The sequence below is a fragment of the Acipenser ruthenus genome, chromosome 4 (assembly GCF_902713425.1).
Source record: "Acipenser ruthenus chromosome 4, fAciRut3.2 maternal haplotype, whole genome shotgun sequence".
Classification (NCBI taxonomy): domain Eukaryota; kingdom Metazoa; phylum Chordata; class Actinopteri; order Acipenseriformes; family Acipenseridae; genus Acipenser; species Acipenser ruthenus.
This window is the reverse complement of record NC_081192.1, coordinates 100,608,844-100,634,787: the sequence shown is the minus strand read 5'-3', so window position 1 is coordinate 100,634,787 and position 25,944 is coordinate 100,608,844. Positions and strand designations below refer to the sequence as shown.

The 25,944-nt window shown below is 38.8% G+C and overlaps 1 protein-coding gene across 16 annotated transcripts in view; it reads left to right on the top strand.

The window, feature by feature from the left end:
* Positions 1-1,134: 1,134 nt before the first annotated feature.
* Positions 1,135-25,944, top strand: part of LOC117399825 (rho GTPase-activating protein 12-like) — a 66,089-nt gene continuing 41,279 nt past the window's right edge. For 15 of the 16 annotated variants that reach the window (XM_059023257.1, XM_033999226.3, XM_033999224.3 and 12 more), the window contains exons 1-2: positions 1,135-1,361; positions 11,666-12,424. In XM_059023257.1, coding sequence (XP_058879240.1) covers positions 11,738-12,424 — 687 coding nt within the window. In that variant the 5' untranslated portion in view covers positions 1,135-1,361; positions 11,666-11,737. The remainder of the gene's footprint in view (positions 1,362-11,665; positions 12,425-25,944) is intronic. The other variant, XM_059023248.1, reaches the window with a different exon arrangement.

Genomic DNA, 25,944 nt, shown 5'->3' with positions numbered 1-25,944 from the left:
TAACACAACTTTCTCTACTGACGTTCACTGACTTTAGGAAACTAACACAGCTTTCTGTACTGACGTTAGGAAACTAACACAGCTTTCTGTACTGACGTTAGGAAACTAACACAGCTTTCTGTACTGACGTTAGGAAACTAACACAGCTTTCTCTACTGACGTTAGGAAACTAACACAGCTTTCTCTACTGACGTTCACTGACATTAGGAAACTAACACAGCTTTAACTACTGACGTTAGGAATCTAACACAGCTTTCTCTACTGACGTTCACTGACTTTAAGAAACTAACACAGCTTTCTGTACTGACGTTAGGAAACTAACACAGCTTTCTGTACTGACGTTAGGAAACTAACACAGCTTTTTCTACTGCAGTTCACTGACGTTAGGTAACTAGCACAGCTTTCTCTACTGCAGTTCACTGACATTAGGAAACTAACACAGCTGTCTCTACTGACGTTCACTGATGTTAGGAAACATGGTCACATAATGTCTGAAATATTTTTCATCTTTAACACTGACGAGTCACTTAACAGCTGGACAACAATTAATACTGACCTGAACTCTGGATGAGTGCACTGTGAATAAGGTAGACTAATTGAAGTCCTAATTACAAGTAGTCATCTCTTGAAAGTGATAAATGTCATACCTCTGAAGTTGCATGTGTCAAAATGATCAACATTGGTGAATATTCATTGTATCTAGTTACAGCAAGAACCCGCAAATCCTACTACAACCATATGCTACTGTCTGTTTCAATAATAAAAAAGGATGATAAATGTTCCAGGATTCGGACACTCTCAATTACTTGAGCTAAAAAAATGTCTTTACCATGTTTCATCACCATTTGATAAGTGGTTACATATATAAAAATGTGCAGTTAGTGTGACATTACACACACACACACTGCCTGTTGACATCATCGTTGACATAATTTCTACACTTTGCCATGCTTTCACTGTGCTTTATTACACATACAGTAAACCTTTATAAAGACGTTATCCCTGGGACCTAATCACACCCTTTATAGTTCTAACAGCGATCAGGCCATGTAACCTACAACACAGACCGTGATTAGGTACTTTGAAATTGTAATAAGAAATCGCTGCTTTAACCACAAGATGGTGTCAGACAGAACCTCTGGTCGCTTCGCCAGCCTCCTCGGAGCGGCTAGCGCAGAGGCGGGAACGAGCTTGACTGGAGCGCGCCGCGTCAGTGCCAGTGGACTGTTTGCTCTCTGGGAGAGAGGGAGACGCGTACGGTGGGACTGAACTGTGGCGAGGAATAAAACGAGAAAAAAGGCGAAAAGTATTTATTTCTCAGTTAATATTTACCCAGCCGAATACTGCCACTCAAAGAACAGGTTTGTAAAGCTAATTTGTTTGTTTATACAGTCATGTTAAATTTGTAAGGCAAAGATACGGACTCTAGTAGGTTTTTTTTTTCACTTAAAATTCTTAAACCACGGTATTTTAGCTTTTTTTCACCCGACTTTTCTCTATTCAGATAAAAAATGAACCTGTTATTTCTCGCTGCTCCGATTGGAAAGGCGCCGTGAGAACATTTGCCTCATATACTGTGTAGTGAAGTTACGTGTTGTGGATCTTGAAACTTTGCAATGTTAACCGTGTTTTGAGTGCTGTTGATATGCGTTTTGTATTTGTTTAATCAATAGGCCTGTTGGAAATATGTTAACAGAGTTTGAGACAGTAAGGGATAGGTCAAAGGCCTTAGATTTTCAGAGCAAGTGCAGTGATAATAAACTCAATGAATGGATTCAAATTTAATATAACCACATTGGTCTAGACCGAAACTGTGAAATCACAAAAACCCGGCTTTGATTTGAAGCTTTCTTTAGATAGAGCAAGAGAGGGACATCTTACCAAACACCTAGCTTGTATGCGGACAGATACAATTCTGTCTGAGTGACACACATGAAAAGAACGTGGAGGGAAAATTATTTTTGACTTTAAGATTTAAATCTACTAGTCGGCTGTGGCGTTTAATTGTAGCATATATAACGTATTGTTGTTTTGTCAGGACGTTGTGTAGGTTTCTCACCATTGCCACGCCAGTGCATAGTGAGTAGTCCTATGTTGTGAGGCCATGTGTAACCAACCAGAATTACGTCAGAGACGCATGGAATGGCCAGGGCTCGCCGCCGCAGCCTCACTGGTTGTAAACTAGGTGAGACCCCAATAACCCTACCAGTCTTTGATTAGAAACAGTATCATACCTTACAGTACTAGATAATCAATAGTACCAATACAAAAAGATATGTAAAACCGTAATCGAGGGCATTACAGGTTTTGACTCGTGACAATACATAGACACCTAATAACACAAATCTCAAACCTTTTTAAACTACGGATAAAGACCTGTGCAAATTCCCGATTTACTGTAATAGCTTCCAGTACCTCTTGCAAGTACTACTTGCCTTTCCAATCGTGAGTTCTACTGAAAATGACCCACTTATTAGTGTGGCATGATTATCGACATTCTTGCACTGGGATACCATCACCCACAAATGAAGTGCTGTAGCTGCCTCTAAATATTCAAGTCTCCGGGGTGCTTCTGGACTAGCCCGGATAAATAATACAGTGATTGTCTATGACCTAGGGGGGAACATAGCCTACCATTCAAGCATTGCCAGATGTGAGTTCAATACAAAATTAGAGAGCAGGGTATATGTTTACTGGAGTGTTTAGATCTATTTCTGGCTGCTACCGTTAGGTGAAACGTGATCTTTAAAAAAAGAAAACTATATATATATATATATATATATATATATATAGAGAGAGAGAGAGAGAGAGAGAGAGAGAGAGAGAGAGAGAGAGAGAGAGAGAGAGAGAGAGAGAGCTAGCAGTATGACCTATAAATGGCAAACTAATGTCAATGTACAGGCCTAATAGCTGGATAATCAATGTATTGGTTAAAACAGCTAGACACTATCTGTTATCTTGACATTTAATGATTTCACTGGCTGATAAAATATATTTAGCTGTCAAAACTTTATTTCAGGAACTAAAATCTGTGTTCATGTTACAGTAGCGTTAGTGACTGCAGTGCTTCCTATTGGGTGTTCTGCCCTGCCTGGGGTAAGCAGAGACTGAAACATTCCAGAAGCTGGAGTCAGGCTGTGAGTTGGCTTATTACAAGTTCCTACAAGACCTGCTGTGTTGTAGGTATAGAGACGACTGTCAGATAGATATGTAATTGGTTGACGTTTTGTAGTTTGCACAGCGCATTTTCCAGTATATTTCTTTCGTTTATCAATCGACAATCGTTTTAAGACACTTTCTTTTCTGGCCTATGTTGGCGTTTACCAGTCGTATTGCAGATAAGAAATAGACATGTCGTGTGCGATTTGTACGTGTATATTTTGTGAATGTTCATTAACTCTTGTTTTGTGTGTTGTTAGTCTTGCTCTGAAAGTCATTTTCAGGTTTCAACTGACAGGCAAGAATGCCAGGCAGTAAAAACATTGATCTACAGTAGAAGTCAGGTGATACTTCAGGCTTGATCTGCAGCCAAAACCCTGCTATTAGGTATAAGGTTAGCTGCTGCTGGACACAGTTAATTTAACAGTGACAATTGGAGTGTTATTCTTGGTTAGCAAGCAAGGTAATTGTTCTTTTGAGAATCCCATCTCTGCAGCTATTGCTGGCTTAACGCTTGATAACAATCCAAGCAAAATCTAATTTCAGAGTTTTATTGAAATCATATGACTAAGAAAACTGGTTAAAATAGTTTTACCGCAACTTTACTCATGGAGGGAATGTTTAATTCCTGCACCAACCTTGCTTGAGTTCCATTTATTTCTGAGACAATGTCGCCTTGCACTTCTTTAATAATGTACTCATTTATCAAATAATGCAACAGAAGTGAAGAAAAAGTAAGCAGGGAAATGTCAAATATATTTAATGTAGTGACTTTTCACCGTCTTCTGACTACAGTAATTTATCAGAATGTTCTTTGTAATCTTACTAAAAAGAGTTTGTGTCTTGCAGCAGGCAGTTCCAGATTAAATGGATTAGTCGGCGTTGTCAGCTAGCTTCATCCGGTATTGTGGCCAGAGGTAGACCTCATAACCGCTTCACTTACAGGACGCTAGGAGTATGTATAACTGTTCGGATGTCAAACTTGTACAGTGGTTGAAAGGAGTTGGCATTTTTTTAGGCAATTCATTTAATGTTCTTGTTTGAGATGAGTAAAATAGTAAGAAATGCTGTTAAAGGCTGTGTTATTGGCTCAGTACACAGCATGGGTAAACATCAGTGTTCTTGCTGGTAGTCAGTTTGTGTTTTAGTGGGGTTGAGGAAGGGATAGATTGGGGGATAGGGGCAACTGTATGGTACACACACTTTGTTATTTTCTTAATTCTAAATAGCTTGTATATGGGGTTGCAAACAGGTATGGGTCAATGCCCGTTTCAATTCCTTTTGAAAATCAGTTCCTTTGAAGGAATTTGTTAGAGACATTAATAATTGTGAGTGTTCAACTGCTTTGATCTGAAACCAGTTTAATTGACTAACAGTGACTTAAGTAATTTTTTGCCACTGGGAGAAGCACATGTTGACAGAACGCTGCGAATTGCAGTTTTGATCAAAGTGTAGGACTTGATTGAAAGGGAGCGGGTCTTGATTAAAAGGGAGCCGGACTTGAGGAAAAGGGAGCGGGACTTGTAATTGGGAATTGAGTTTGACATGGAATTGGTATTGCACAGCAGGAACCCTGGCTGCAGGATCTTGGAGGGCTTCTTAAAACAGCTCTGACACTCGAGGTAAAGGTCAACTCTAATGCTGTTAGGAAATGTCATGAAATTCAAGAAGACAGGACCTGTTCCTTGGAAGAAATGCAACTGCTGGCTGTAGTCATTAATAACGAGAGTTCTGCTTTGGCAATTACAACAGATTTGCTGTCTCTTGCTGTTTTGTATCGTTGTGTGCTGGTTGTGATTCTAGTTGAAGACTAAATGAACCCTGAAAGGGAACTAACTTCTGGATTTCTTCTCAAAGGAGAGGTCCTTGGAAAACGAATGATATTTTTTAGTATACTACAGTATGTGAATGCATCTGAGTAAAAGGCTGTCAAGACTATATGGTGTGAAAAATAAGAAAAGAAATTGAAGAACTGCTTCAGTCAGAGCAGCATTTAATCTGGGTCACACTTTTTAAATATCATCAGTCTATACTGTATCCCAAATGGTTAGGGATTGCATTAAAGTTGTATAATTGTATGATTAAGTAGTATGATCTGAAGCTGCTGAATGCATACAGATTAACTGTGTGATATATATATATATATGAATATGAATGAGTGTGTGTGTGTATATACTTTTTTTTTTTTTTTTTTTAATAAACTGACCTAAAAAAGAGCCACAGTATGTGCAGTGGTATCAAAATCATAGCTAACGTAAGCACATTAATAAGGGCTTTGTAGTTACAGCTTTGTTCTCTTCTTTCCACAAGACACCTCCTTTTAAAGTACATTTAAATGCCTCTTTTTCCTTGCATTACATTCTTTTCTATCAGTAATTTTGTATTGTGTTTAGAAATACAGTACTGGGATCGTAATGTTATCTACTACTGGTCATACCTCTTCAGCTAGTATCCCATTGATTGTTTAGGTTGTGTTTTATTATGTGTATGTCCAATTACTTACACTGTGGCAGTAATTCATTTTTCCCCGCACGTACCATGCAACTCTGATATCTCATAAACCACTTAAGCTGTCAAATTCAGATTTTCAGCGTTGTGCAAAATCTAATGGCATCCTTTACTATACTTTGACCTGGGATCTAATATAGGTGGCTGTCATATTGGCATCATATGACTTTATTTTCCGGATGATAAAGACCTAACGCTTGGAGATATTACCTTAATGTGTGTGCTTCCCCTTTTTTTATCTATTGCTTTAAACCGGCCATATAAAATTAAATACTGTAATCTTTTTCGCATTTTTATTTTGCAAAATGTTCAATCTGAATGATATACGGTACTGTACCCCCTAGATTATTCTTATGGGAGATGCCTACTTGGCCACCTGTAGCACTCTGCCCCTACCTCAGATCTTCTACAGTTGCTTGGGGATTTGGTATCATATGTACAGTACTTTTTTTTTTTTTTTTTTTTTTCTCTTTAAAAATACCTTTTTGCTCAAAAGACCCAACTCCCCAATATTTCGGTATGTTTAACATGCCTTTGTCAAGGGAAAGTGTTTTTGAAAACAAACACTGGAGGTGCTTTTAGGCGTTTGATGCCATGGTAACTACACTCTATTTAAATCTATTAATGTGCTTGTGATGTCATTTACTACATGGTTCATGATGTAACAATCTACTGTTCATTTCTATTTAAACCTTCAGACATCATAAAATAAAGTTGAAAGTGGTGAAATGGGGATATTTATTGTGAGTGCAGAAAAACTTCTCTAGTTATGAACATATGCACCAATAAATACAAATCAGACTTATTTTTTAGAAGGTTTTTAAATCTGTGGAAATTATTTAGAATCAGGGTGGTACATTTTTTAAAAATCTTAAAATATAAAATAAATACAAAAGGTGGAAAGCAAACAACAATAACAAACATTTGGCTGCAAAGTAGGGCAGCAGTGTGGAGTAGTGGTTAGGGCTCTGGACTCTTGACCGGAGGGTTGTGGGTTCAATCCCCAGTGGTGGATACGGCTGTTGTACCCTTGAGCAAGGTACTTTACCTAGATTGCTCCAGTAAAAACCCAACTGTATAAATGGGTAATTGTATGTAAAAATAATGTGATATCTGTATAATGTGAAATAATGTATAATGTGATATCTTGTAACAATTGTAAGTCTCCCTGGATAAGGGCGTCTGCTAAGAAATAAATAATAATAATAATAAAGTAATTGAAAGGTTTTGGAAAGTGGTCTTAAATTGTATATGCTTAAATATAACAAAACAGACCACGGAAACTGAAAGTCTCCTTTTTTGAAGGTAATATCTGGGTGCACGTGCAGTTAATTTACATTCATTCGTTAAGGATGCTGCATACTGTATGTTGGTATTGGAGCAGTTCTTCTGTGTGCTGGTGTTTGCACAGCTTGGTTAGGATGTTTTATCAGAATCTAGAGCTACAGTATAAGGAGTTATATGTGTACATACAGTACATTACACTTCATATCAGTGGCTATGAAAAGGATATGGTTTACTACTGTGGTGTAATAAAGAATGCGACCACATCTATAAACATTTGAACATGTAAAGGAGTTAGTGAGCAATGAGCATCTGTTAGTTTGTGTGTATTTTTAAAGATGCTCAGCAGGGTACTGTGTGGTTTTTAAAATGGCTTGTTAGTTTAAAATGGTCAAGTTTAGTGGTGGCACAATTACTTTGGTACTGTAAAAATACTTTTTCCATTAAAATGCACATATTTCAATATAGCAGATGCACATAGAAACCAGTCTTCCATGCAGTTATATTCAATTCAATTCAATATTCAGCTGAATACTAATAGGGCAAATCTCCTGTGAAATCAAAGCAATGCCAGTACTATTAGTAAAGGGAGCCGGATGGCAGTGTAATCAAACAGAAAAGGTGTGAGCAATGCTAACGAGAAGCATGATTGCCTCACATGTAAAGGGCTAAGATCATAATTGTTAGAATACTGCTTACAGCAGTGGTCAAGCTGCAGTAAGACCTGAAATGTGAGTTCACTGACTGCATACAGTACATCCGTGTCAGTCAAGTGAGGAGAGAGCCCAGCTCGGCTTCGTTTTAACCTGCCTTTACAGAACACTACTAAATCGCGTCATTCTGAGCACCGGCCATTGCCAGAACTGGGGAGGTGGAACTGCTTTGCCACTACTACTATCAGACTACAGTACATTGGCCAAAAAAGTAGAATGGCCTTTTTAGGCTGCATTCACATTAGGTCTGTTTCAAACAGACTCAGTCTGGTTTGTTTTGATTGAAATAATGTAATTGTGCTTGCTGTTCTTACTTCTCTGTGAGCAAAGGGACTGAGTTTGTTTCAATGTGAACTAAAGTTATTTTTTTATTTATTCATTTTTTTCAGGACCGTTTCTGTTCAACGCAGTTTGTAAGCGCACTCGCTTAGTTTACTTCTGGTTTGTGAACCGGATGTTTACAGTATCCTGCTAGGTATCTTGGCATCTTGAACGATGACATCTATTGATGTATTGCTCCAGTTGTAGATTCTTACATATTGCTGTTGAAGAAACCAATAATGAACAATGGAAGAGAGTTCATGAAATCGAGGGAGAGCATTTTGTCCATCTTCAAGTGATCCACAACCACTACTGAATGCATTCTTCACATTTCTATTGCAGCTTCAGTTTCTCGCACTGTCCATGTAGTTCCCCCGAGACATTTAGTTTTTGGCTGCACTTGTATCCTCAGAATATGAACTAAACTACACTCGAAATGTTTACTTCCGAGTCAGGTTACCTTGTATAGTTTGTTTCCTGTGTGCAAAAAGACTGAGTCCAGCAGCAGTTCACATTGGAAATAAGTCATACAAAAATATCATCCCAAAGACGTGAAGACGTTATTTCTAGACTGCCCCTGTATTATTTACATTGTTGTTATTGATTATCAAATTATTTAATGACAGTGCTGCTGAAATACAGTAGTCCTTTCATTGCTTTTCAGTGTCAGTTTTTTTGTTTTGTTTGGCTTTCACTCATAGTAGCAAGGTTGCCCTTTTAATGTACTTCAGAAAGAAAAAAATGGAGCACAGTGATCTGAATGTGCACTAAAAGGGGCTTTATGGCCAGAAATAAAATATTGTTACGTTTATTGTTGCACTAAATGTGGTGATTGCTGCACCATGTGACTAATGTCTTATTAAAAGTGGCTTGAAACTTGGTTTCAGCAGGCCACTGCACGGCTCACTTGGGGAGACTTGTGGCCCCATTCGAACTAACCAGAGGCTTGCTTTTTAAAAGTAGAGGAGTGCTACTTGATAGCGTTTTCCACAATGCCCACCCTATCAGGTCTTTTTGCTTTTTTTATAGTGCCTCATAGCATTTAAAAACCATGAATGATGTTATCTTAATTCCTGTAAAGTTTTATCAGCCCAGCAAAAGCAGTGCTTGGATCAGGGGGTGGGTTGAAGCAAATACCCCTGCAGCTGAAACGACCTTGTTCAGTAAAAAGCAGTCTGAATCATCTGCACAGTCTGTACCATGAACACAGAAGACTAAACAGTGGAAGAATACATAATAAAAAAAAAACAAAACAACAAAGTTAAAGAAAGAATGTTTTAGTAATAATCACTGAACATGAGACACTACAGCTTTAAAAACATATGTTTTGATAAGTTAGTCCCCAGTCACGTAAAATAAGAAATACTTAAGATTTTATATATTTCAGAATTTACATTTCCTCACTTTAACAATCAAATAACAATTACATGTATTTATTTGTATTATGTTTAAATGTGTAAGTGCTGTGTTATGGATTAAATAGCAATAAATATTGAGGTAATTAAATTGATGTATGCCAAAATACAGACAGACACCCCCTATATCCCCAGAATCTGATATTCTCAAGAGTATTCTATGTTTCATGACAGTTAAGTGGTTTTCCAGATATATGGAGACTTCATCCCCAGCGGGGATGATAATCAGGGGTTCACAACTTTTATCATTAGGTCCTCACATGAGTACCAGCAGAAATGGTTTGACACTCCTACACATACACAGGAAAGAAGGTTTGTGTCGTGTGAGAAGCTGTAAGAGGGGCTTGATTAGGGCAGTATTTAATAATTTAGCACCAGTAGACGCTCTAGCACCAATTTTCAAAAAGATTTGCAACGCTGTCAAGGATGCTGGGTTCAGGATCAAAGGTTTCAATGGTCATCTTACACATATGAATATACATCAGGGCAGAAAGACGTGAGGCTGATAGGCGGGATCGATATTTGTTTTTGTTTATGTGTTTAGTTTGTTGTGTTACAACCTGAAATCTTGATGCATTTAAATTGGATTTTTTTTTCCTTTGATTTACACAACCTAATCAACACTTTGAAGAGGCAAGAGAATTTTTATTGTGAAACAACAGTAAATGAAAAATAAAAAAACAGATATGTTTTGGTTAGATAAGTATTCACCCCCCTGTGTTGTGCTGTGTTGGGTTTGTGCCAGACATAACGCTTTGCATTTAGGCCAAATAGTTCAATTTTTGTTTCATTGGACCACAGAATCTTTTGCCACATCTTTTCAGAGTCTCCCACATACCTTTTTGCAAATTCTAAGTGTGATTTTACATGGACTTTTTTCAGAAATGGCTTCCGTCTTGCCAGGGTTCCATACAGGCCAGATTTGTGGAGTATCTGAGCTATTGTTGACACATGGACAGTTTCTTCCATCTCAGCCATGGAATGCTGTAGGTCTTTCAGAGTTGTCATTGGCCTCTTGCTGGCTTCTCTGACCAATGCCCTTCTTACCCGGCTGCTCAGTTTGGGAGGACGTTCTGGGTGGTGCCGTATACCTTCTACTTCTTAATGATTGACTTGACTGTGCTTCAAGGGATATTCAATGCCTTTGAAATCTTTCTATACCCCTCTCCTGATCTGTGCCTTTCCACAACTTTATCCCGGAGTTGTTTTGAAAGCTCCTTGGTCTTCATGGTTGTGTCTTTGCTTTGAATGCACTACCCAACTGTGGGACCTTACAGAGACAGGTGTATTTAATCTGAAATCATATGAACCACTTTTATTGCACACAGATGGACTCCATTTAACTTATTGTGTGAATTCTGAAGGCAGTTGGTTGCACCTGAGCTTATTTGAGTGTCATAGCAAAGGGGGTGAATACTTATGAAGAATTTTCAGGTTTTTATTTTTAACTGATTTGTTTTTTCACCGCCCCCATTTTTTTCACACATTGAAAGTGTTGTAGGTTGTGTAAGTCAAAGGAAAAAAATCCCATTTTAAATGCATCAAGATTTCAGGTTGTAACACAACAAACTGTGAAAATGTCCAAGGGGGTTGAATACTTACTATAGGCACTGTAAAAGCAGCACTGCTTAATGGCAGTGTCAGAGACAACAACAGTAGTTTATGAATGTTTAAGTAGGAGTCCGGATTGCTGGTTATTACAATTTAACAAATCATCATGCGTTCTCTGTTTATTTCAATAGTCTACCACTGGTTGTTTCAGGTGCCCATTAAAAGAAAATTATTGATGTTATGAACTGGAGTGATTCCACCTATTGCTCATTTTTTTTTCTTTTTAATTTTGTATTTTTATTTTTTTATAAAACGTTGAAGCAGCCAATGATAGTACTAGCAGGGATGGACTTATCAGTGAATTGGAACCCTCCATCCATTAGTGAAATATGGGGACTGGTATTTAATCATGGTCAGCGGTAATAAGCTCAGCTACCTGCAGATAGTTGACAGATCCCAGAGACCTTGAGACTCAACTGAAAATCGTGAGGTTAAGCAGGTATGGGTCACAACCAGATAGTATGCTTTCCTGTTAAAAATGTACCAACGGTACACATTTGTGTCTTCAAAAACAATATGGAAGTTCGCATTTTTTTGTTATTGATGTGCATGCGTACCTGGGTACCACTTATGTGAACCCCTGATAATCTATTTTAGCATTACATATTTAATATTAGTTTCATTCTGAGTATTCCCTGATGTTGTATATTTCAGGATTGGGACAGTGAAGCGAACCATGTGGATTACTTTACCCCTGAGAAAGTGAACAACGGAGCTCTACAGGGGATGGCTGACAAAGATGGCAAGGCAGACTTGCCCATTATTCCTGGGCAGGTTTACGTTGAAGTGGAATATGACTACGAGTACAAGGCAAAAGACAAGATGATCGTGATAAAGCAAGGAGAGCACTACATCCTGGTCAAAAAGACCAACGAGGACTGGTGGCAGGTCAAACAGGATGAGAACACCAAGCCCTTCTACGTGCCAGCTCAGTATGTGAAGGAGCTGAGGAAGGCACTCATGCCACCACAGAAGCCCCTGCTCTCTAGTCCCAGCGGATCTTTGAAAGGAAAGTCCAGTGCTCTGGACATCCAGCCTTCGCACAGGTCCAACGAGAACCTGGCTAAGACCCCAGAGCTTTCCAGCTTTGGAAAGCACCCACCAGCCCTACCCAGAGACGCTAACCAGAACCTAGCTCCAGGGAGCAGCCCGGGGCTGAGCCGGCGAGTGGGAGAGCACCACCAGAACAACAACAACACTTCAAGGGTGGGCACTGATTCTCCACCTCCTAGGATCCCCAATCACAACAAGGCAACCACGTTGGTGCGGGAGCCAGTCCTTGATGTGGATGCTGAAAAAACGCCCCCCCATGAACACCCCCACGGCAATTTGATCGGAGACGGCTTGGAGAAACACCGGAACGACTCAGAGTCTGGAGATGACCTGAGCAGCAGCTCCACAGAACACATGCAGGTAGTGTACAGAGTGACTTCCACTCACATTTCATAAAGTACGTGTTTCTACACATATCGAAAGTAAAGTATTTAATTGCTGCTGGGAGCCCAAAGTTCAAATGTGCTGCCTGCAATTGCTACGATTTATCTTAACAATAAAACTGCCTTTTACTGTACAGTTTCTCTGAAATCTTGCTTCCTAATCTATCTCTCTCTGATTTACTCCACACGAAAGGCTGACATAATATGGTCCAAATAACAGGTTTTAATTTATAACTGTTCATTCGGAGTGGGGGAAAAAAGGTGATATGAGAGCGTTGGTTCCAAGCCTGGCTATTGCATGTGATGAAATCTGAATTAATTAGAAGGGAAGTTAAATCCTACCAGGACCATGTTGGATGCGAGGGGGGAGATGAATATCTAAGTGAGAGGACAGGTGCAGCCAGCAGGGAAAGTTAATTAAAACTCTGCATGTACTGTGCTACTGACCTCAGTCCAGACGTGTTCAGGGGAACAGCAGTGTCGTGGCATTTATTTAACCACTAAATCTACTGGAATGGGTGACATGCATATATGACATGCAGAGGAACTTCTTTCACTGAGGTTGTATTGGTAATTGACTGGTTCTTTCTGGCTTGCTTGTTCGCAACCATGTGGAATGAATCACAGGAGTTGACAGGATTCAGTTAAGCTGTTAAGAAACTGGATTCCAATTGTTTAGTTTTTTTTTTGTAATTAAAATAGTGGTTTATTAAACAAATTGTTGTCTGCTACACATCTCCCAGTTTCTATCTGTGAGACACTGTAGTCAGTGGTTCCTCATTTCTGCCCTACAGACCTGGTTGGTGCACTGCAGATTGACGGGCAGAGCAAAGAACAAAGTAGGTAGTTCATCCTGGATTTGAGTCTCTATTTAGCATGTAGTGTGAGAATTTAAAAGCCTTGTGCTCTCCTTGTGCCTTAGTATTACACGTAAAAAACAAACAAACAAAAAAAAAACCATACAAATAAAACAGACTAACCTCTGAATCTAAAGCAATAAGCCTTTCAACTGTACGATTTGTTTGTGGCAGATTATATGATGATCATGATGATGATAAAGATACACCCAAGAATGAAAATTCTAGCTTGGCAAATTATTTTGGTGGTTTGAAATCTGATTCAACAAGCTTTGACAGTTTTTGTTTAAATTCAACCATAAATAATTACAAGCGCTGCTGACTTCCTCTTTCAGTACAGCAATGCTGTACCTGCTGTAATTCCCTTGGCACTGCTTTGGTGTTGCTCGACCATTCTGATACAGAAGGGTTAAGCCCGGTGAAGTCACCCACATAATCCTGACATGCTCTAGGCACCACAAGAGGCTACTTTCTCTCCTCTGGCAACAAGGCTATTCTTCGCAGTCATCATCACTCATTGAAGACTGTTGTTCGGGCAGGAGTCAGCTGCAGCACAATGGGTGTTAGAGAGCAAGAGTAAAGAGTCCTGAGCTGCAGTCGGTACAAGGCAGTTTCTATTTCACAGGAATATTTCATTCTGCACAACGGCAAAAAAACAGCACAGAACATCTCTCGTTGTATGGTGTCACAAAACATTTGCCGACCTGCCAGGTTTACCCTGTTGAATTGGACCTGTTTTGATTGAAAAGTACTGCTCACTGCTGCTTTCAACTTTGGGGGGCAGTCCAACTTTGGCAAGCATGAAACAGAGAGAGAGAGATGAATAATAGCTTACCAAATTAAGTTTAGCCAAGATATGTTTTTTTAATGAAGTGCTGCTGATTCATTGTTCTTGTGCTCAATGCAGGATGCAGTGCAGCAGTCTCACAGGACATAGGTGACACATTGCTGTCACGCCCTGTTTCTTCCCTGTCTTACAACATGTAGTACACAACTTTGCAGCTACACTCGAGCAGTGTTTACAGGACAGCACTTCCTGACTGTTACCTAAGGAGGGGTCACACCCAGTTCAGGCTGAACTGTGCTGAAGGTGGCAAAAGTAAACAGAGCAAGGGGGAATTCAATACAGTGGGCAATAAAAAAAACAGTCCAAGTATTGTAGTTGGCCTTTCAACATGCTTTATTTTATTGGCTGAATGTTTATTTATTTTATTTTTTTTAATATATATACAGACGTGCTCAAATTTGTTGGTACCCCTCCACAAAAAACGAAGAATGCACAATTTTCTCTGAAATAACTTGAAACTGACAAAAGTAATTGGCATCCACCATTGTTTATTCCATATTTAATAGAAATCAGACTTTGCTTTTGATTTTTTATTCAACATAATATTGTAAATAATAAAACAAATGAAAATGGCATGGACAAAAATGATGGGACCTCTAACCTAATATTTTGTTGCACAACATTTAGAGGCAATCACTGCAATCAAGCGTTTTCTGTAGCTCTCAATGAGACTTCTGCACCTGTTAACAGGTAGTTTGGCCCACTCTTCCTGAGCAAACTGCTCCAGCTGTCTCAGGTTTGATGGGTGCCTTCTCCAGACTGCAAGTTTCAGCTCTTTCCATAGATGTTCGATAGGATTCAGATCAGGACTCATAGAAGGCCACTTCAGAATAGCCCAATGTTTTGTTCTTATCCATTCTTGGGTGCTTTTAGCTGTGTGTTTTGAGTCATTATCCTGTTGGAGGACCCATGACCTGCAACTGAGACAGAGCTTTCTGACACTGGGCAGTACGTTTTGCTCCAGAATGCCTTGATAGTCTTGAGATTTCATTGTGCCCTGCACAGATTCAAGGCACCCTGTGCCAGGCGCTGCAAAGCAGCCCCAAAACATAACCGAGCCTCCTCCATGTTTCACTGTAGGTATGGTGTCCTTTTCTTTGAAAGCTTCATTTTTTCGTCTGTGAACATAGAGCTGATGTGACTTGCCAAAAAGCTCCAGTTTTGACTCATCTGTCCAAAGGACATTCTCCCAGAAGGATTGTGGCTTGCCAATATGCATTTTAGCAAATTCCAGTCTGGCTTTTTTATGTTTTTCTTTAAAAAATGGAGTCCTCCTGGGTCTTCTTCCATGGAGCCCACTTTCGCTCAAAAAGCGAGGGATGGTGCGATCAGAAACTGACGTACCTTCACCTTGGAGTTCAGCTTGTATCTCTTTGGCAGTTATCCTTGGTTCTTTTTCTACCATTCGCACTATCCTTCTGTTCAATCTGGGGTCGATTTTCCTCTTGCGGCCGCGCCCAGGGAGGTTGGCTACAGTTCCATGGACCTTTAAATTTCTTAATAACATTTGCAACTGTTGTCACAGGAACATCAAGCTGCTTGGAGATGGTCTTGTAGCCTTTACCTTTACCATGCTTGTCTATTACTTTCTTTCTGATCTCCTCAGACAACTCTCTCCTTTGCTTTCTCTGGTCCATGTTCAGTGTGGTGCACACAATGATACCAAACAGCACAGTGACTACTTTTCTCCATTTAAATAGGCCGAATGACTGATTACAAGATTGGAGACATGTGTGATACTAATTAAAGAAACTAATTAGTTTGAAATATCACTATAATCCAATTATTTATTATCTTTTCTAAGGGGTACCAACAAATGTGTCCAGGCCATTTTAGAATATCTTTGTAGAATAAGCAATAATTCATCTCTTTTCACAGCTTCTTTGCTTTATTCTATGACATACCAAAGGCATGCAAGTATACATGATAAAACAGCTTTTAATTTCATCACTTTTCAGGAGGAATGAAGCGTTATTTCAATGAGCTGTAAGGGTACCAACAAATTTGAGCACGTCTGTGTATATATATATATATATATAATATATATATGTATGTGTGGCAGATAACCTCTGCTTTTTTTTCCTACAACCTTGTAAGCAGGCAATTAAACTAGTTTATTCAATGAAAGAACACTGTAACCAACATTTCCCATAATCCCCTCCTCTGTAGTGACCTACTTTCCCCCACACTGCTGTGTTTGTAATGCATCTTCAGAAATATTTGGCTTTCCCTGCTTGATCCTATTCCGTACATTATTTTTCTTATGTTGTCTTCTCCAGGTAAGTAGTTGAGCACGTGTTTCCCAAGAGTTAAATTTGGTAACATTTCCGTTTACCTCCAAACTTTTTTTCTTTTCTTTTTCATTTAAATAGTGTGCAGGATGCAACAACTGATATACTATTATGTATGTTCTTCCTAGTCTCATTTAGTAAGCACTACAGAATGTCCAAGTAACAACAAACCAAATGAGTAACATACTGAATGACTTTAGTGAATAATCTTTGTTTAGTTTTGTATATTTTTAGTCCTAGTAAACAAAGCTGAAGCATGTACTGTACTTTAGACTTGACACCCCCAGATTATAGGTAGTTCTTGATGAAGACAAGCACTTGTGAGGCTGTAAAAGTTACACTGAAGATCATTTCTCCAGAAATGACAAAGCCCATAAAAAAAGTTCTTACCTACCTATTTTAAATGACATGTAATCTCTTGCCTTTTTAAACGTATCGCTGTTTGTTGAAAGTGGACTATTATTGGGGGGTGTCAATGGTTAACAGCAGTCTGTTTCAGGCGTCAAGCCTCAGGTATTGTTACCAATCCGGCCAGCAGTTTTTAGGCGTTTTAAACTGCGGTTTGTATTTTTCTGTAGGATTTTGAAGAGTCACAGGTTAGATCTGCTGAATTGCAACACCTGCTGTACAGTAACTTCTAATTGTACTGTACTGTATGGCTCCTGTGTGGGCTTCAGAATACAACAATGGGATCTTCATGTCCACAAATTACTGTCCCAGATATTTTAATAGACTTCTTTAGAGGAATTCCGTCAAAGTAGAAATCTGTTCCGGTTCTGAGATCAGATCCAGAGTTACAGCTGACTTGAACGTGTAACTTTTCAAATGCTCAAGCATACAAGCTTACAAACATAACATCGACAAAGCCTTTACCAAAAACATGCATTTACTTGATTTTAGTTTTACCATAGCATTTAAGTGTTTGCTGGTAAACTAGCAAATTAGCAGGAGGGTGGTTCCTGACATTTCAGCATAATTCTGCTGAGTAAAAAGTGTGAAAGGTTATGTTGTCTTTGCCATTTCCCTGCTGTTTATTTTCCTCAGGAGCTCCCTCCTACCTAATCTCATATTAAAGCAAAACAGCATGTTAATATTGATGGTGTTTGTGTGGTTTAAAGAAAACATTAGACTTGAGGTGTAGTGGCTTGATGATTCTCTTTCTGTATAACAGTTTTTTTCCCTATCCCTTTTTTGTAAGCTGCAGGACATCTGTGACTAAATAACCTAAGACATGACTAAATATGTCAGTTTTAAAGTGCAGCTGTGGTCAATGAAACTCTGCCTGTATACAGTTGACGCTAGTACAGTATATTTGTAGGTATTAAGGCCTAGTATTTTCTATGTGTCAGATTCTGCTTGGCAGAGCCAGGAAGTTCTAGGTTCAGATAAGCAGGTGGTACAGTAAGTTGTGTTATACTGGGTTGTAGACGAATGTGGAATCTGAGCAAGAACTCCTGGCTTCAATTACTTAAGTTTTCAGAATATCATCTGGGTGAGTAAGCTGTTGAAACACATTTTTACATGTGGGATCGAGCAGGCAGTGCAGACGGACGTTCTTGCAGTCTCTGTATGTGATGCCAGTCACAAGACAGGTAGCACGAGGAGCTGCAGAAGGCAAACATGCTTGTGATCCAAAGACGACAAGTAAAATATAGACTAGCACAAAAATGCAAGCACGCAGCAAGTCTATTTTCTGGTTCTCTTTGGATCAGGTAATACAGTTGTGTTTTATTTATCTCACTGTTTGGAGTTGATAACATTTTAAATAATTGCTGTGAAAGTGTCTCGGCAAGTTAACAGACGACACTATTGTAAATGTGGCTGCAAGAAGATGTTTTATTTTTCCATGCCACAGGCCATTTGGACAGGTATCAAAACCTCCCTAGGATTCCAGTTCACAACAGCTGCCTTTTAGTATTTTTGTTGTATTTAGCCTAAATATTTAAAACACTCATTTAAAAAAGAAGTCATGTCCTTTTTTTTTAATGTACATGCAGAGAAGTTGAATGTGGTTTGATAGTTAGATGACTACAATGTGTTATTTATAAGTATTGATCATTTACCAATCATCCCTTAACCCAAATACCCTTAGTGGTAATAATGTGAGAGTATATAATGCATAAATTATGGCCTTTCCAGTATTTATGAAAATAAATAAATGTTGGTTTCAAATGAATTCCAAGGTGAGGTATAAAAAAAAAAAAAATGAAAATACTGCTCTTGTATGACATCAGATTCATTGTTGGGATCTGTAAGGCAAAGAACAAATGCAATAAAAAGTGTTAAAATTGCTTTGAGCTGTTGCTTTCTACATCAAAGTTATATACGCGTTCAGTATTGTGTTCAACAGCTGGTGGATCAGAATAACATATTGGTCTTTTTTATGGGGGGCAGACAAACCCTTGATTTAAAAAAATAAATAAAATTAAAGGCTTGTCAGATTGAACACTACAGATTAAATCTCGGGTTTAAGTATGACTAACGGAGTGCATTCTTTGAAGCTGAAACATTCCTTAAAATACATAGAACTACTGTAACAATCTGTCCATTTAGCGCCACCACTTTGTGAGTCTCACATTTTCCTGTATAAAAGCACACATTAGCGTAGTCATGTGTGTATTTGTTTTTATTTGCTGCTTATCCAGTGACTCGTGCGTGTCTTCATGTCACCTTTTGAAGTATAATGCGAAGAGGTGACGGAAGTTTAGCAATGTGGTAACTGCAAGGAGCGATAAGGGAATTGTGTTTATTACACTAATATTTAGTAATTTAAAAGCTTTGAAATCACAATTACCACAATGTGGGTCTATTATACTGAAAAATGTCAGATCTACAAAACAGTAAACATTACAGTAAAATGTTTTTTGTTTTGTAAGCTCTAACTTTTATATTTTTTCAAATAAATTCAGTGTACCCAATTATTTTACCCCCGATTTCTCCCCAATTTGGAATGTCCAATCATTTTGTCCCCTCACCGCAGCAATTCCCCCATGAAGAAGTGAAGCTTCAACGGGTGTCCTCCGATCCCACTTCCGAGCTAGCTTCCTCTTTTACACCCAGGAACTCGAGCTACCGACCTCTGGAGGACACCTTAAAGGCCAAAAAGTGGACACCTTCAAGGCCGGCCCTGCAGGTGTCCACTTTTTAGTTCACTGGCGCCTGGCCAGCAGGGTTCGCTGTAGCACGAACGTCTCTGCTGGTTTTGCCTCCCTAACCCACGGGAGTGCCAGAGCCAATGCAATGATCCCTTCTGAATCTCCAGCAAAGACCGGTGACTTTGCACAGCCAGGACTCGAACCTGCACTGTATGACTCGCCCTGCAAACCCAGCGGCTGTGCTTTTACCAGGCGAGCCAAGTGGGGACCATCTCTAACTTTTAAAGATGGTTATTAACACACAATACAGTACTTCACTGGGATGGCTAAGCTTGGAGGAACACTTGCTCAATATCAGATCTGAGTACATGATGGTATTGTTCTTTTTAAACTGTTTTGAGAGTAGCTGCTACATTCTGTCTTCCTTGTCCATTACCTGTTACTATAGAAAGAATGGTAAAGGAGCCATGGTAGAGACATTTTGTAACCCATCCAAAACAAACAATATTTAGCTTTATTTGATGTTGTTTCAATGCGAGCGTCTCTACATATAGTTGTATTCTACAGTGCATTCACTGGTACTGCTGCAGCCCTCGTATAGGCTAAGCCTATCAAATAACACTAAATGAACTGTTAGCAAGTGGTCACAATATCAATAAAGTGTTAGATCGTCCACAGCGGCTGCTCATTTTGAGCATGAGTGGGGTGGGGCATGCTGTACATGTTCTGATTAACATCACTTTGCCGCCCACCGGTGTAAAGCCCTCACTGTTCCACTCCACAGCACTTGAAACACTGCAGCTTAGTACAGAAGCTACAAATACTCTAATTGTGCATGGGCTGTCTGGATGGAGCACTGGTAATAGAGTGTTTTAATAATGTAAAGCCATCTGAGGCACCCTGATGCTCTGAGGAATTTGTAAAGGAGGGTTGTTACAATGACCTACTGTACAACCCCCCCCCCCCCCTCCCAAACAACATCTCTACTTTTTAGCAGCATGGGAATAATGAGTGTTAGTTTTTGTTTAGTTTATTCACTTTGACAGCAGGGCCAGCACAGCTCCATCTCAATAGTGCAAGCACTAATACAAAGAGAGACCTACAATAGAAGGTTGTTAAAATATCATACAGTATTGTACAGTTTGATTGTATGCTCTTGCTGCTTCTGTATCTGATGGGAATGTAATATAGAGGACTGCTAACAATGTCCAGTTTTCCGATACTAAAATGCATTGAACACTCTACTAAACCACAATAATATTGTAATACCAACACCAAAGGATTATGGTGGTGTTAATTGAGTGTGTTTATGGGTCGCTGTTGCTGTAAATGTTTTCTACCTGGAATTACTTTATGCTGGTGGTATTTCTTACTTCAAAATGCCAGTTGCTTTAAATTACAGTAATTGATTAGTATAAGCTAGAAACAAAAACAACTCTTTGTAGGAGACTTGGCACCTTAATGTCTTTGGCATTTGATTTCAAGCGCAAGGCAGGTTAAGCAAAACTTTTTTGATTTAAAAAAAAAAAAAAAAAAAAAAAAAAAACTCAACAGTAATCTTTCTTTAAAAAAAAAAACTCAACAGCAATCTTTCTATAAAAAAAAAACAAAAAAAAAAAAAAAACTCAACAGCAATCTTTCTATAAAAAAAAAAAAAAAAAAAAAGCTGATCATCTGTGGTGCTGTTTTGTAGCTTTGAATGGTCTCTTGTAAAAGAGTAGAGTGTGTGTGTGTGTGTGTGTGTGTGTGTGTGTGTGTGTTTTTCCCTACCTTTTCAACAGTATCTCACTTTTGAATGGGTTTTTCCAGAAAACAACTCTTGTTATGCAATATAAAGCAAAACTAGACCTGCCTCTGTTGTAGAACAAAAAGGGTTTACATCTAATGGAAAGCTCCAGGGTCTTTGTAAGTTAATAGAAAAGCAAACTATACAGAGAGAGAGAGTTTTAAATATATATATATATATATATATATATATATATATATATATATATATACACACATTTTTATTTTTAAAACAGTTTTTTTTGCATTTGACTTAACATTGACACAGATTTTTGAATGTGTAAAACATGTGCTGTGCTTACTGTAGTGCTTTAACAGTGAATTCATCTTTTAATATACATTTATAAAGGCAAGCTCACAGGTCTGCCATAACCTTTGGTTATAACTTATAGGCTGTAGTGATAATACTGTACTTTTCACTTCCTGTATTAAACACACATGGGGGAAGGTAGATACATTCAGTAGGGAACGTGGATAAATCCGTTGCACTGTTGCATTTCCCTTCCCTCAGCCAGTGAACTTCAGAATGAACCCCCACACCCCCCAATGGAAGTCAATAGCAACGGCACTTTAAATAAGCAGCCATCCATCTTAAGCAGTTCTTCCATGCTTGAATTGTATTTCAAAAAGTCCTCCTTTTTGTCCATCTGAAATGTTTCCTAATTAAATTATTATGCATATTAATGTGGTTGCTGTTCTAGTGGTGTCTTTAGAATTCTCCAGAGCAATGTAAGGTCTCAGATATGTATATCTGGGTGTGGGTTGCAATATTAAATCCAGCTATTTAATACAGCGATGAATTTATTTAATAGAGGGTTTTTTTTTTTTTTTTTTTTAATGCCAGACTGTGCTCTTTGTCCCAGTTGACTAAGAGTGCATTGCCCTTTGCACACAGAGAATCTGATCTCTGAGTAAAATCGAATCTGTGCTGTTTCTCTATTACTACCCTTAAGGAAATCCTCTGCTTCTCCGTGCCAGACAGATCAGACTGAGGTACATGTGTTTTCATAGGCGCTGTGTCTGCCAGCTAAGAACAGTTCAGCACAGGAAAGGCATGTGACCAGTTTCACATGTTCTTAGTTCAGACTTGATGCCAAGGTCATGTTCACATTACCTGTGCATGGATGTATTTTTGTATAAATGTAGAGCACCATTATTTCTTGGCTATCAAACATTTGTGTGGCATGTTTCTTGCTTGCATCTCAAATGTAACAGTAACAAGATGAAAAGGCTCCTTGCTTTTGTGTGTGCTCCAACTTAAGGTTTTGCGCTTTTTAGTTTTTAGGACAAAGAAAACCGTTGTACAATATACAGTCCACAAGGTTGGTTCAATGAAATGATGATAACCTTCTACACTATAGAGCAGGGGTGTCATACTCCAGTCCTCGAGGGCCTTGGGGTCTTCTGGTTTTCATTAAATTCTCAATTAACTTAATTGATCTAATTATTTGTTTATTTTTTTCAATGTCTTTTACAGTTGATGATTTTAAAAAATGCTCTTGATTTAAGGTACATAACCCTATAAAACATTGAGGCCTGGAGAGAAGTGTTACATTTGTCCAGTGAATCAAATAATTAAACCAATTTATGTAATTGAGAGCCCGGGTGATACGAAAGCCAGGAGACACAGCAGGCCCCTCCAGGAACAGTGTTTGACCCCCTGGTCTAGAGTATCAGAATTTGACAATAAACATTAATAAATATACAGGCACTACATAAAACACAATTTGAATAAATATTGCATAAAATGCATTGCTAAAATATCAGGTGTATTTTTTGGATTTGGCTTTTTTGGTAGTCAGGCCATTAGAGGCAGTTTGGTATAGAACCCAGGGGATGTGGCCTGGAGGCACAGGTCTGCAAATGCCAGCTCATCAGAGACTTCATACTAGATAAGCATATGTTTTTTCATGCTTTTTCGCAGTCTGACTCGAGACAGAGTTTTATAGCAGCACAATAGCAGCATGGCACACATGAGAACATCTAGTAGTGGTGTTTGAATGATCACCTGTTTGATCAAACGTGACTGAACCTCATTGAAACTAGACACCATTTCTCTGTATTTTTGAGCTTTTAAAGTTGGTGATGGAATAATTTCACTGAGCCACCTCTGCTTTCTTGTCTTGTATGTACATCTTCACACCCCATGTGTTGCCAGTCACTGGCACACAGTACACAGTACGTAGTATATCTTCCTGTACTGTTACTGCAAGTGAAATTGCTGAGTAAATATTTGGGTTCCCGCATCCTGTGAGAGACCAAAGTATTGTTTCCTGGCAGAAAGCATTCTGTTTTGTGGCTTGATGCTTTCAATGAGCAGCGCTTGAGGACAGCATGACTGATAAGAGGGAGATTAAAGACTTTTTGGGTCATAAAGCTTCCTTTTTTTTTTTTTCACCAGCTGGGATGTCTGTTGGTGCTCAGCACAGCCATGATGACGGACATATGTCTTCCTTTCTAATTGGAGTAATTGTACACTGTGCAGTTTTTGACACAATTAACTTTCCATTGTGCAATATGCCAGTGTTTGTAACGGATACTGTATCTGACACCTTTCACATATATATTTACATTAGAGCAAAACTTTTGTATTGCGTTGTACAATAACATGCAATTGCCAGACATTTAAGTTACCTATTAAATTGACATAGGCAAAATTTGCGGGAATGAATGGTATGCAAACAAAATGAAAGTTTCATTCATTTCTGCATAGCCGGGTACGAAACTGCCTCATTTACAGTAGTTGAGGTTTGTAACTAGTTCCTTAGATTACCTCTGATATACCTATCCTGGATTGCATATAGCCTACAACCAGACACTCTTCTGTTCTTTAGGGAATCACAGTTAAAAGGAAATGATTCTGATTTAGGAAAACTGATTGTGATTTAGGAAAACTTATTTTTCCAGGAAAAGTCTTCTCAGAATTTTTTTAGTAAGAGTCTGATTTGCTCACTAAAGCAGGCCCTCCTGCATCTCCTAGTGTATGCACACAACTGCGGCACAAACACTGAATAGAGAAAACTGATGCAAACGGCCAAGAAACTGGACGTAGCTGCTCTTAATTACAGCTTTTGTGTTGTTTGAATCTTCACAGGCTGGCCAACCTCAATTAGATAGTGTTTGCTGCATTCTGCCAAGGTTCAGCATCAGCCTTTTATGAAGCCCCTCAAAACCTATTAAAAGTGGTGCCCAGACTTAACTCCTCTGTGAAAATCTAAATAGCTTTTTTTTTTTTTTTTGGTGTTCTATAAGCGATATACAGCCATACTCTACATACTGCCACACAGGCAGGAACGGGCAAGGTTACCTTTAGGAAGCGTACGACTTTGGGAGATGCCCTGGTATTGATTGTGTTACGTGCCGAGTTCCACAACAAAGGCGTTATTGTGTCTGTGTGGCAGGACGTGCCCGATGAGAATGACATTGCTCCTACAGAAGCAGCTCTGTATGGATCCGTTCACAGGTCACACAGAGGACACAAAGGAGGCTGACTGGAATGAGCAGGAGGGGCTGAAGAACAATTCAACAACCCGTTGCTTTTTAATTATTATTGACAGTGCATTTCTAAATGTATCTGTCTATCCAACATCAAATCATGTTTTTAATATGTATTTAGTGGAGTTATATAAAGAGAGCCTGATTTGAAATGTACTGTTGACCCTTAACATATAGCCTAATGTGAAAGTAGGATTGTCAGAAGATCAATAAATTGTATTTTCACAAATATAGTCTGTGATGTGCTGCTGCACCTAACGAGCACATTTGATGACGCAGTTCTGCTGAGCACATTATAATTATAAATGACCTATATCCCAACTGTGAGATTTGCACAAAACTGTACACTGGCACTGCAGTTCTGCTTATTGAAAGACTTTTGGGGGTGCTACAGAACTGTAGCTATAGAACTAACTTTTTTTTAAATCAATTTAAGCAATTTCAGAAAGCTGTCTGACCCTTCTTAGATAGTGCTGAACCTGTTGGAAAGAAGCTCATCAAATAAGAACATAAAGTTTACAAACGAGAGGAGGCCATTCAGCCCATCTTGCTCGTTTGGTTGTTAGTAGCTTATTGATCCCAGAATCTCATCAAGCAGCTTCTTGAAGGATCGCAGGGTATCAGCTTCAACAACATTACTGGGGAGTTGGTTCCATACCTTCACAATTCTCTGTGTAAAAAAGTGCCTCCTATTTTCTGTTCTGATGCGATGCCCCAGGTTAGACTTTTTATTTCAGATACTCCACCATGCATTGTGAATGAAAGCAGTACCTTGCGGGGTGTACCATACAGTACCTCCAGTAAAATAGAGTAACCTTTGTCTGAAGGGGCTGTTGACCTGAGAAGTTGCAGAGGCAGATTGCAAGTTATTTTGTGTTCCTTATTTGCCTACGACATGTTTTTCATTGCTCTAGCTGCATCAGAAAACTCAAATTCTGATATACTTGTGTCTAAAAGTAGCATTCTCCTTTTAAAGAAACAATCAAAACAAAACACTGTTTAGATGGCAGCGGAGGCACTATTCAGTTCCAGTCGCAGTATGAATAGCTTGGAGCAGGGGTGGCACAATTCTATCTGCAGTTGTATTTGTACTAGAAATTTGCAGCAAGGAAACTGTTCAACAGAGG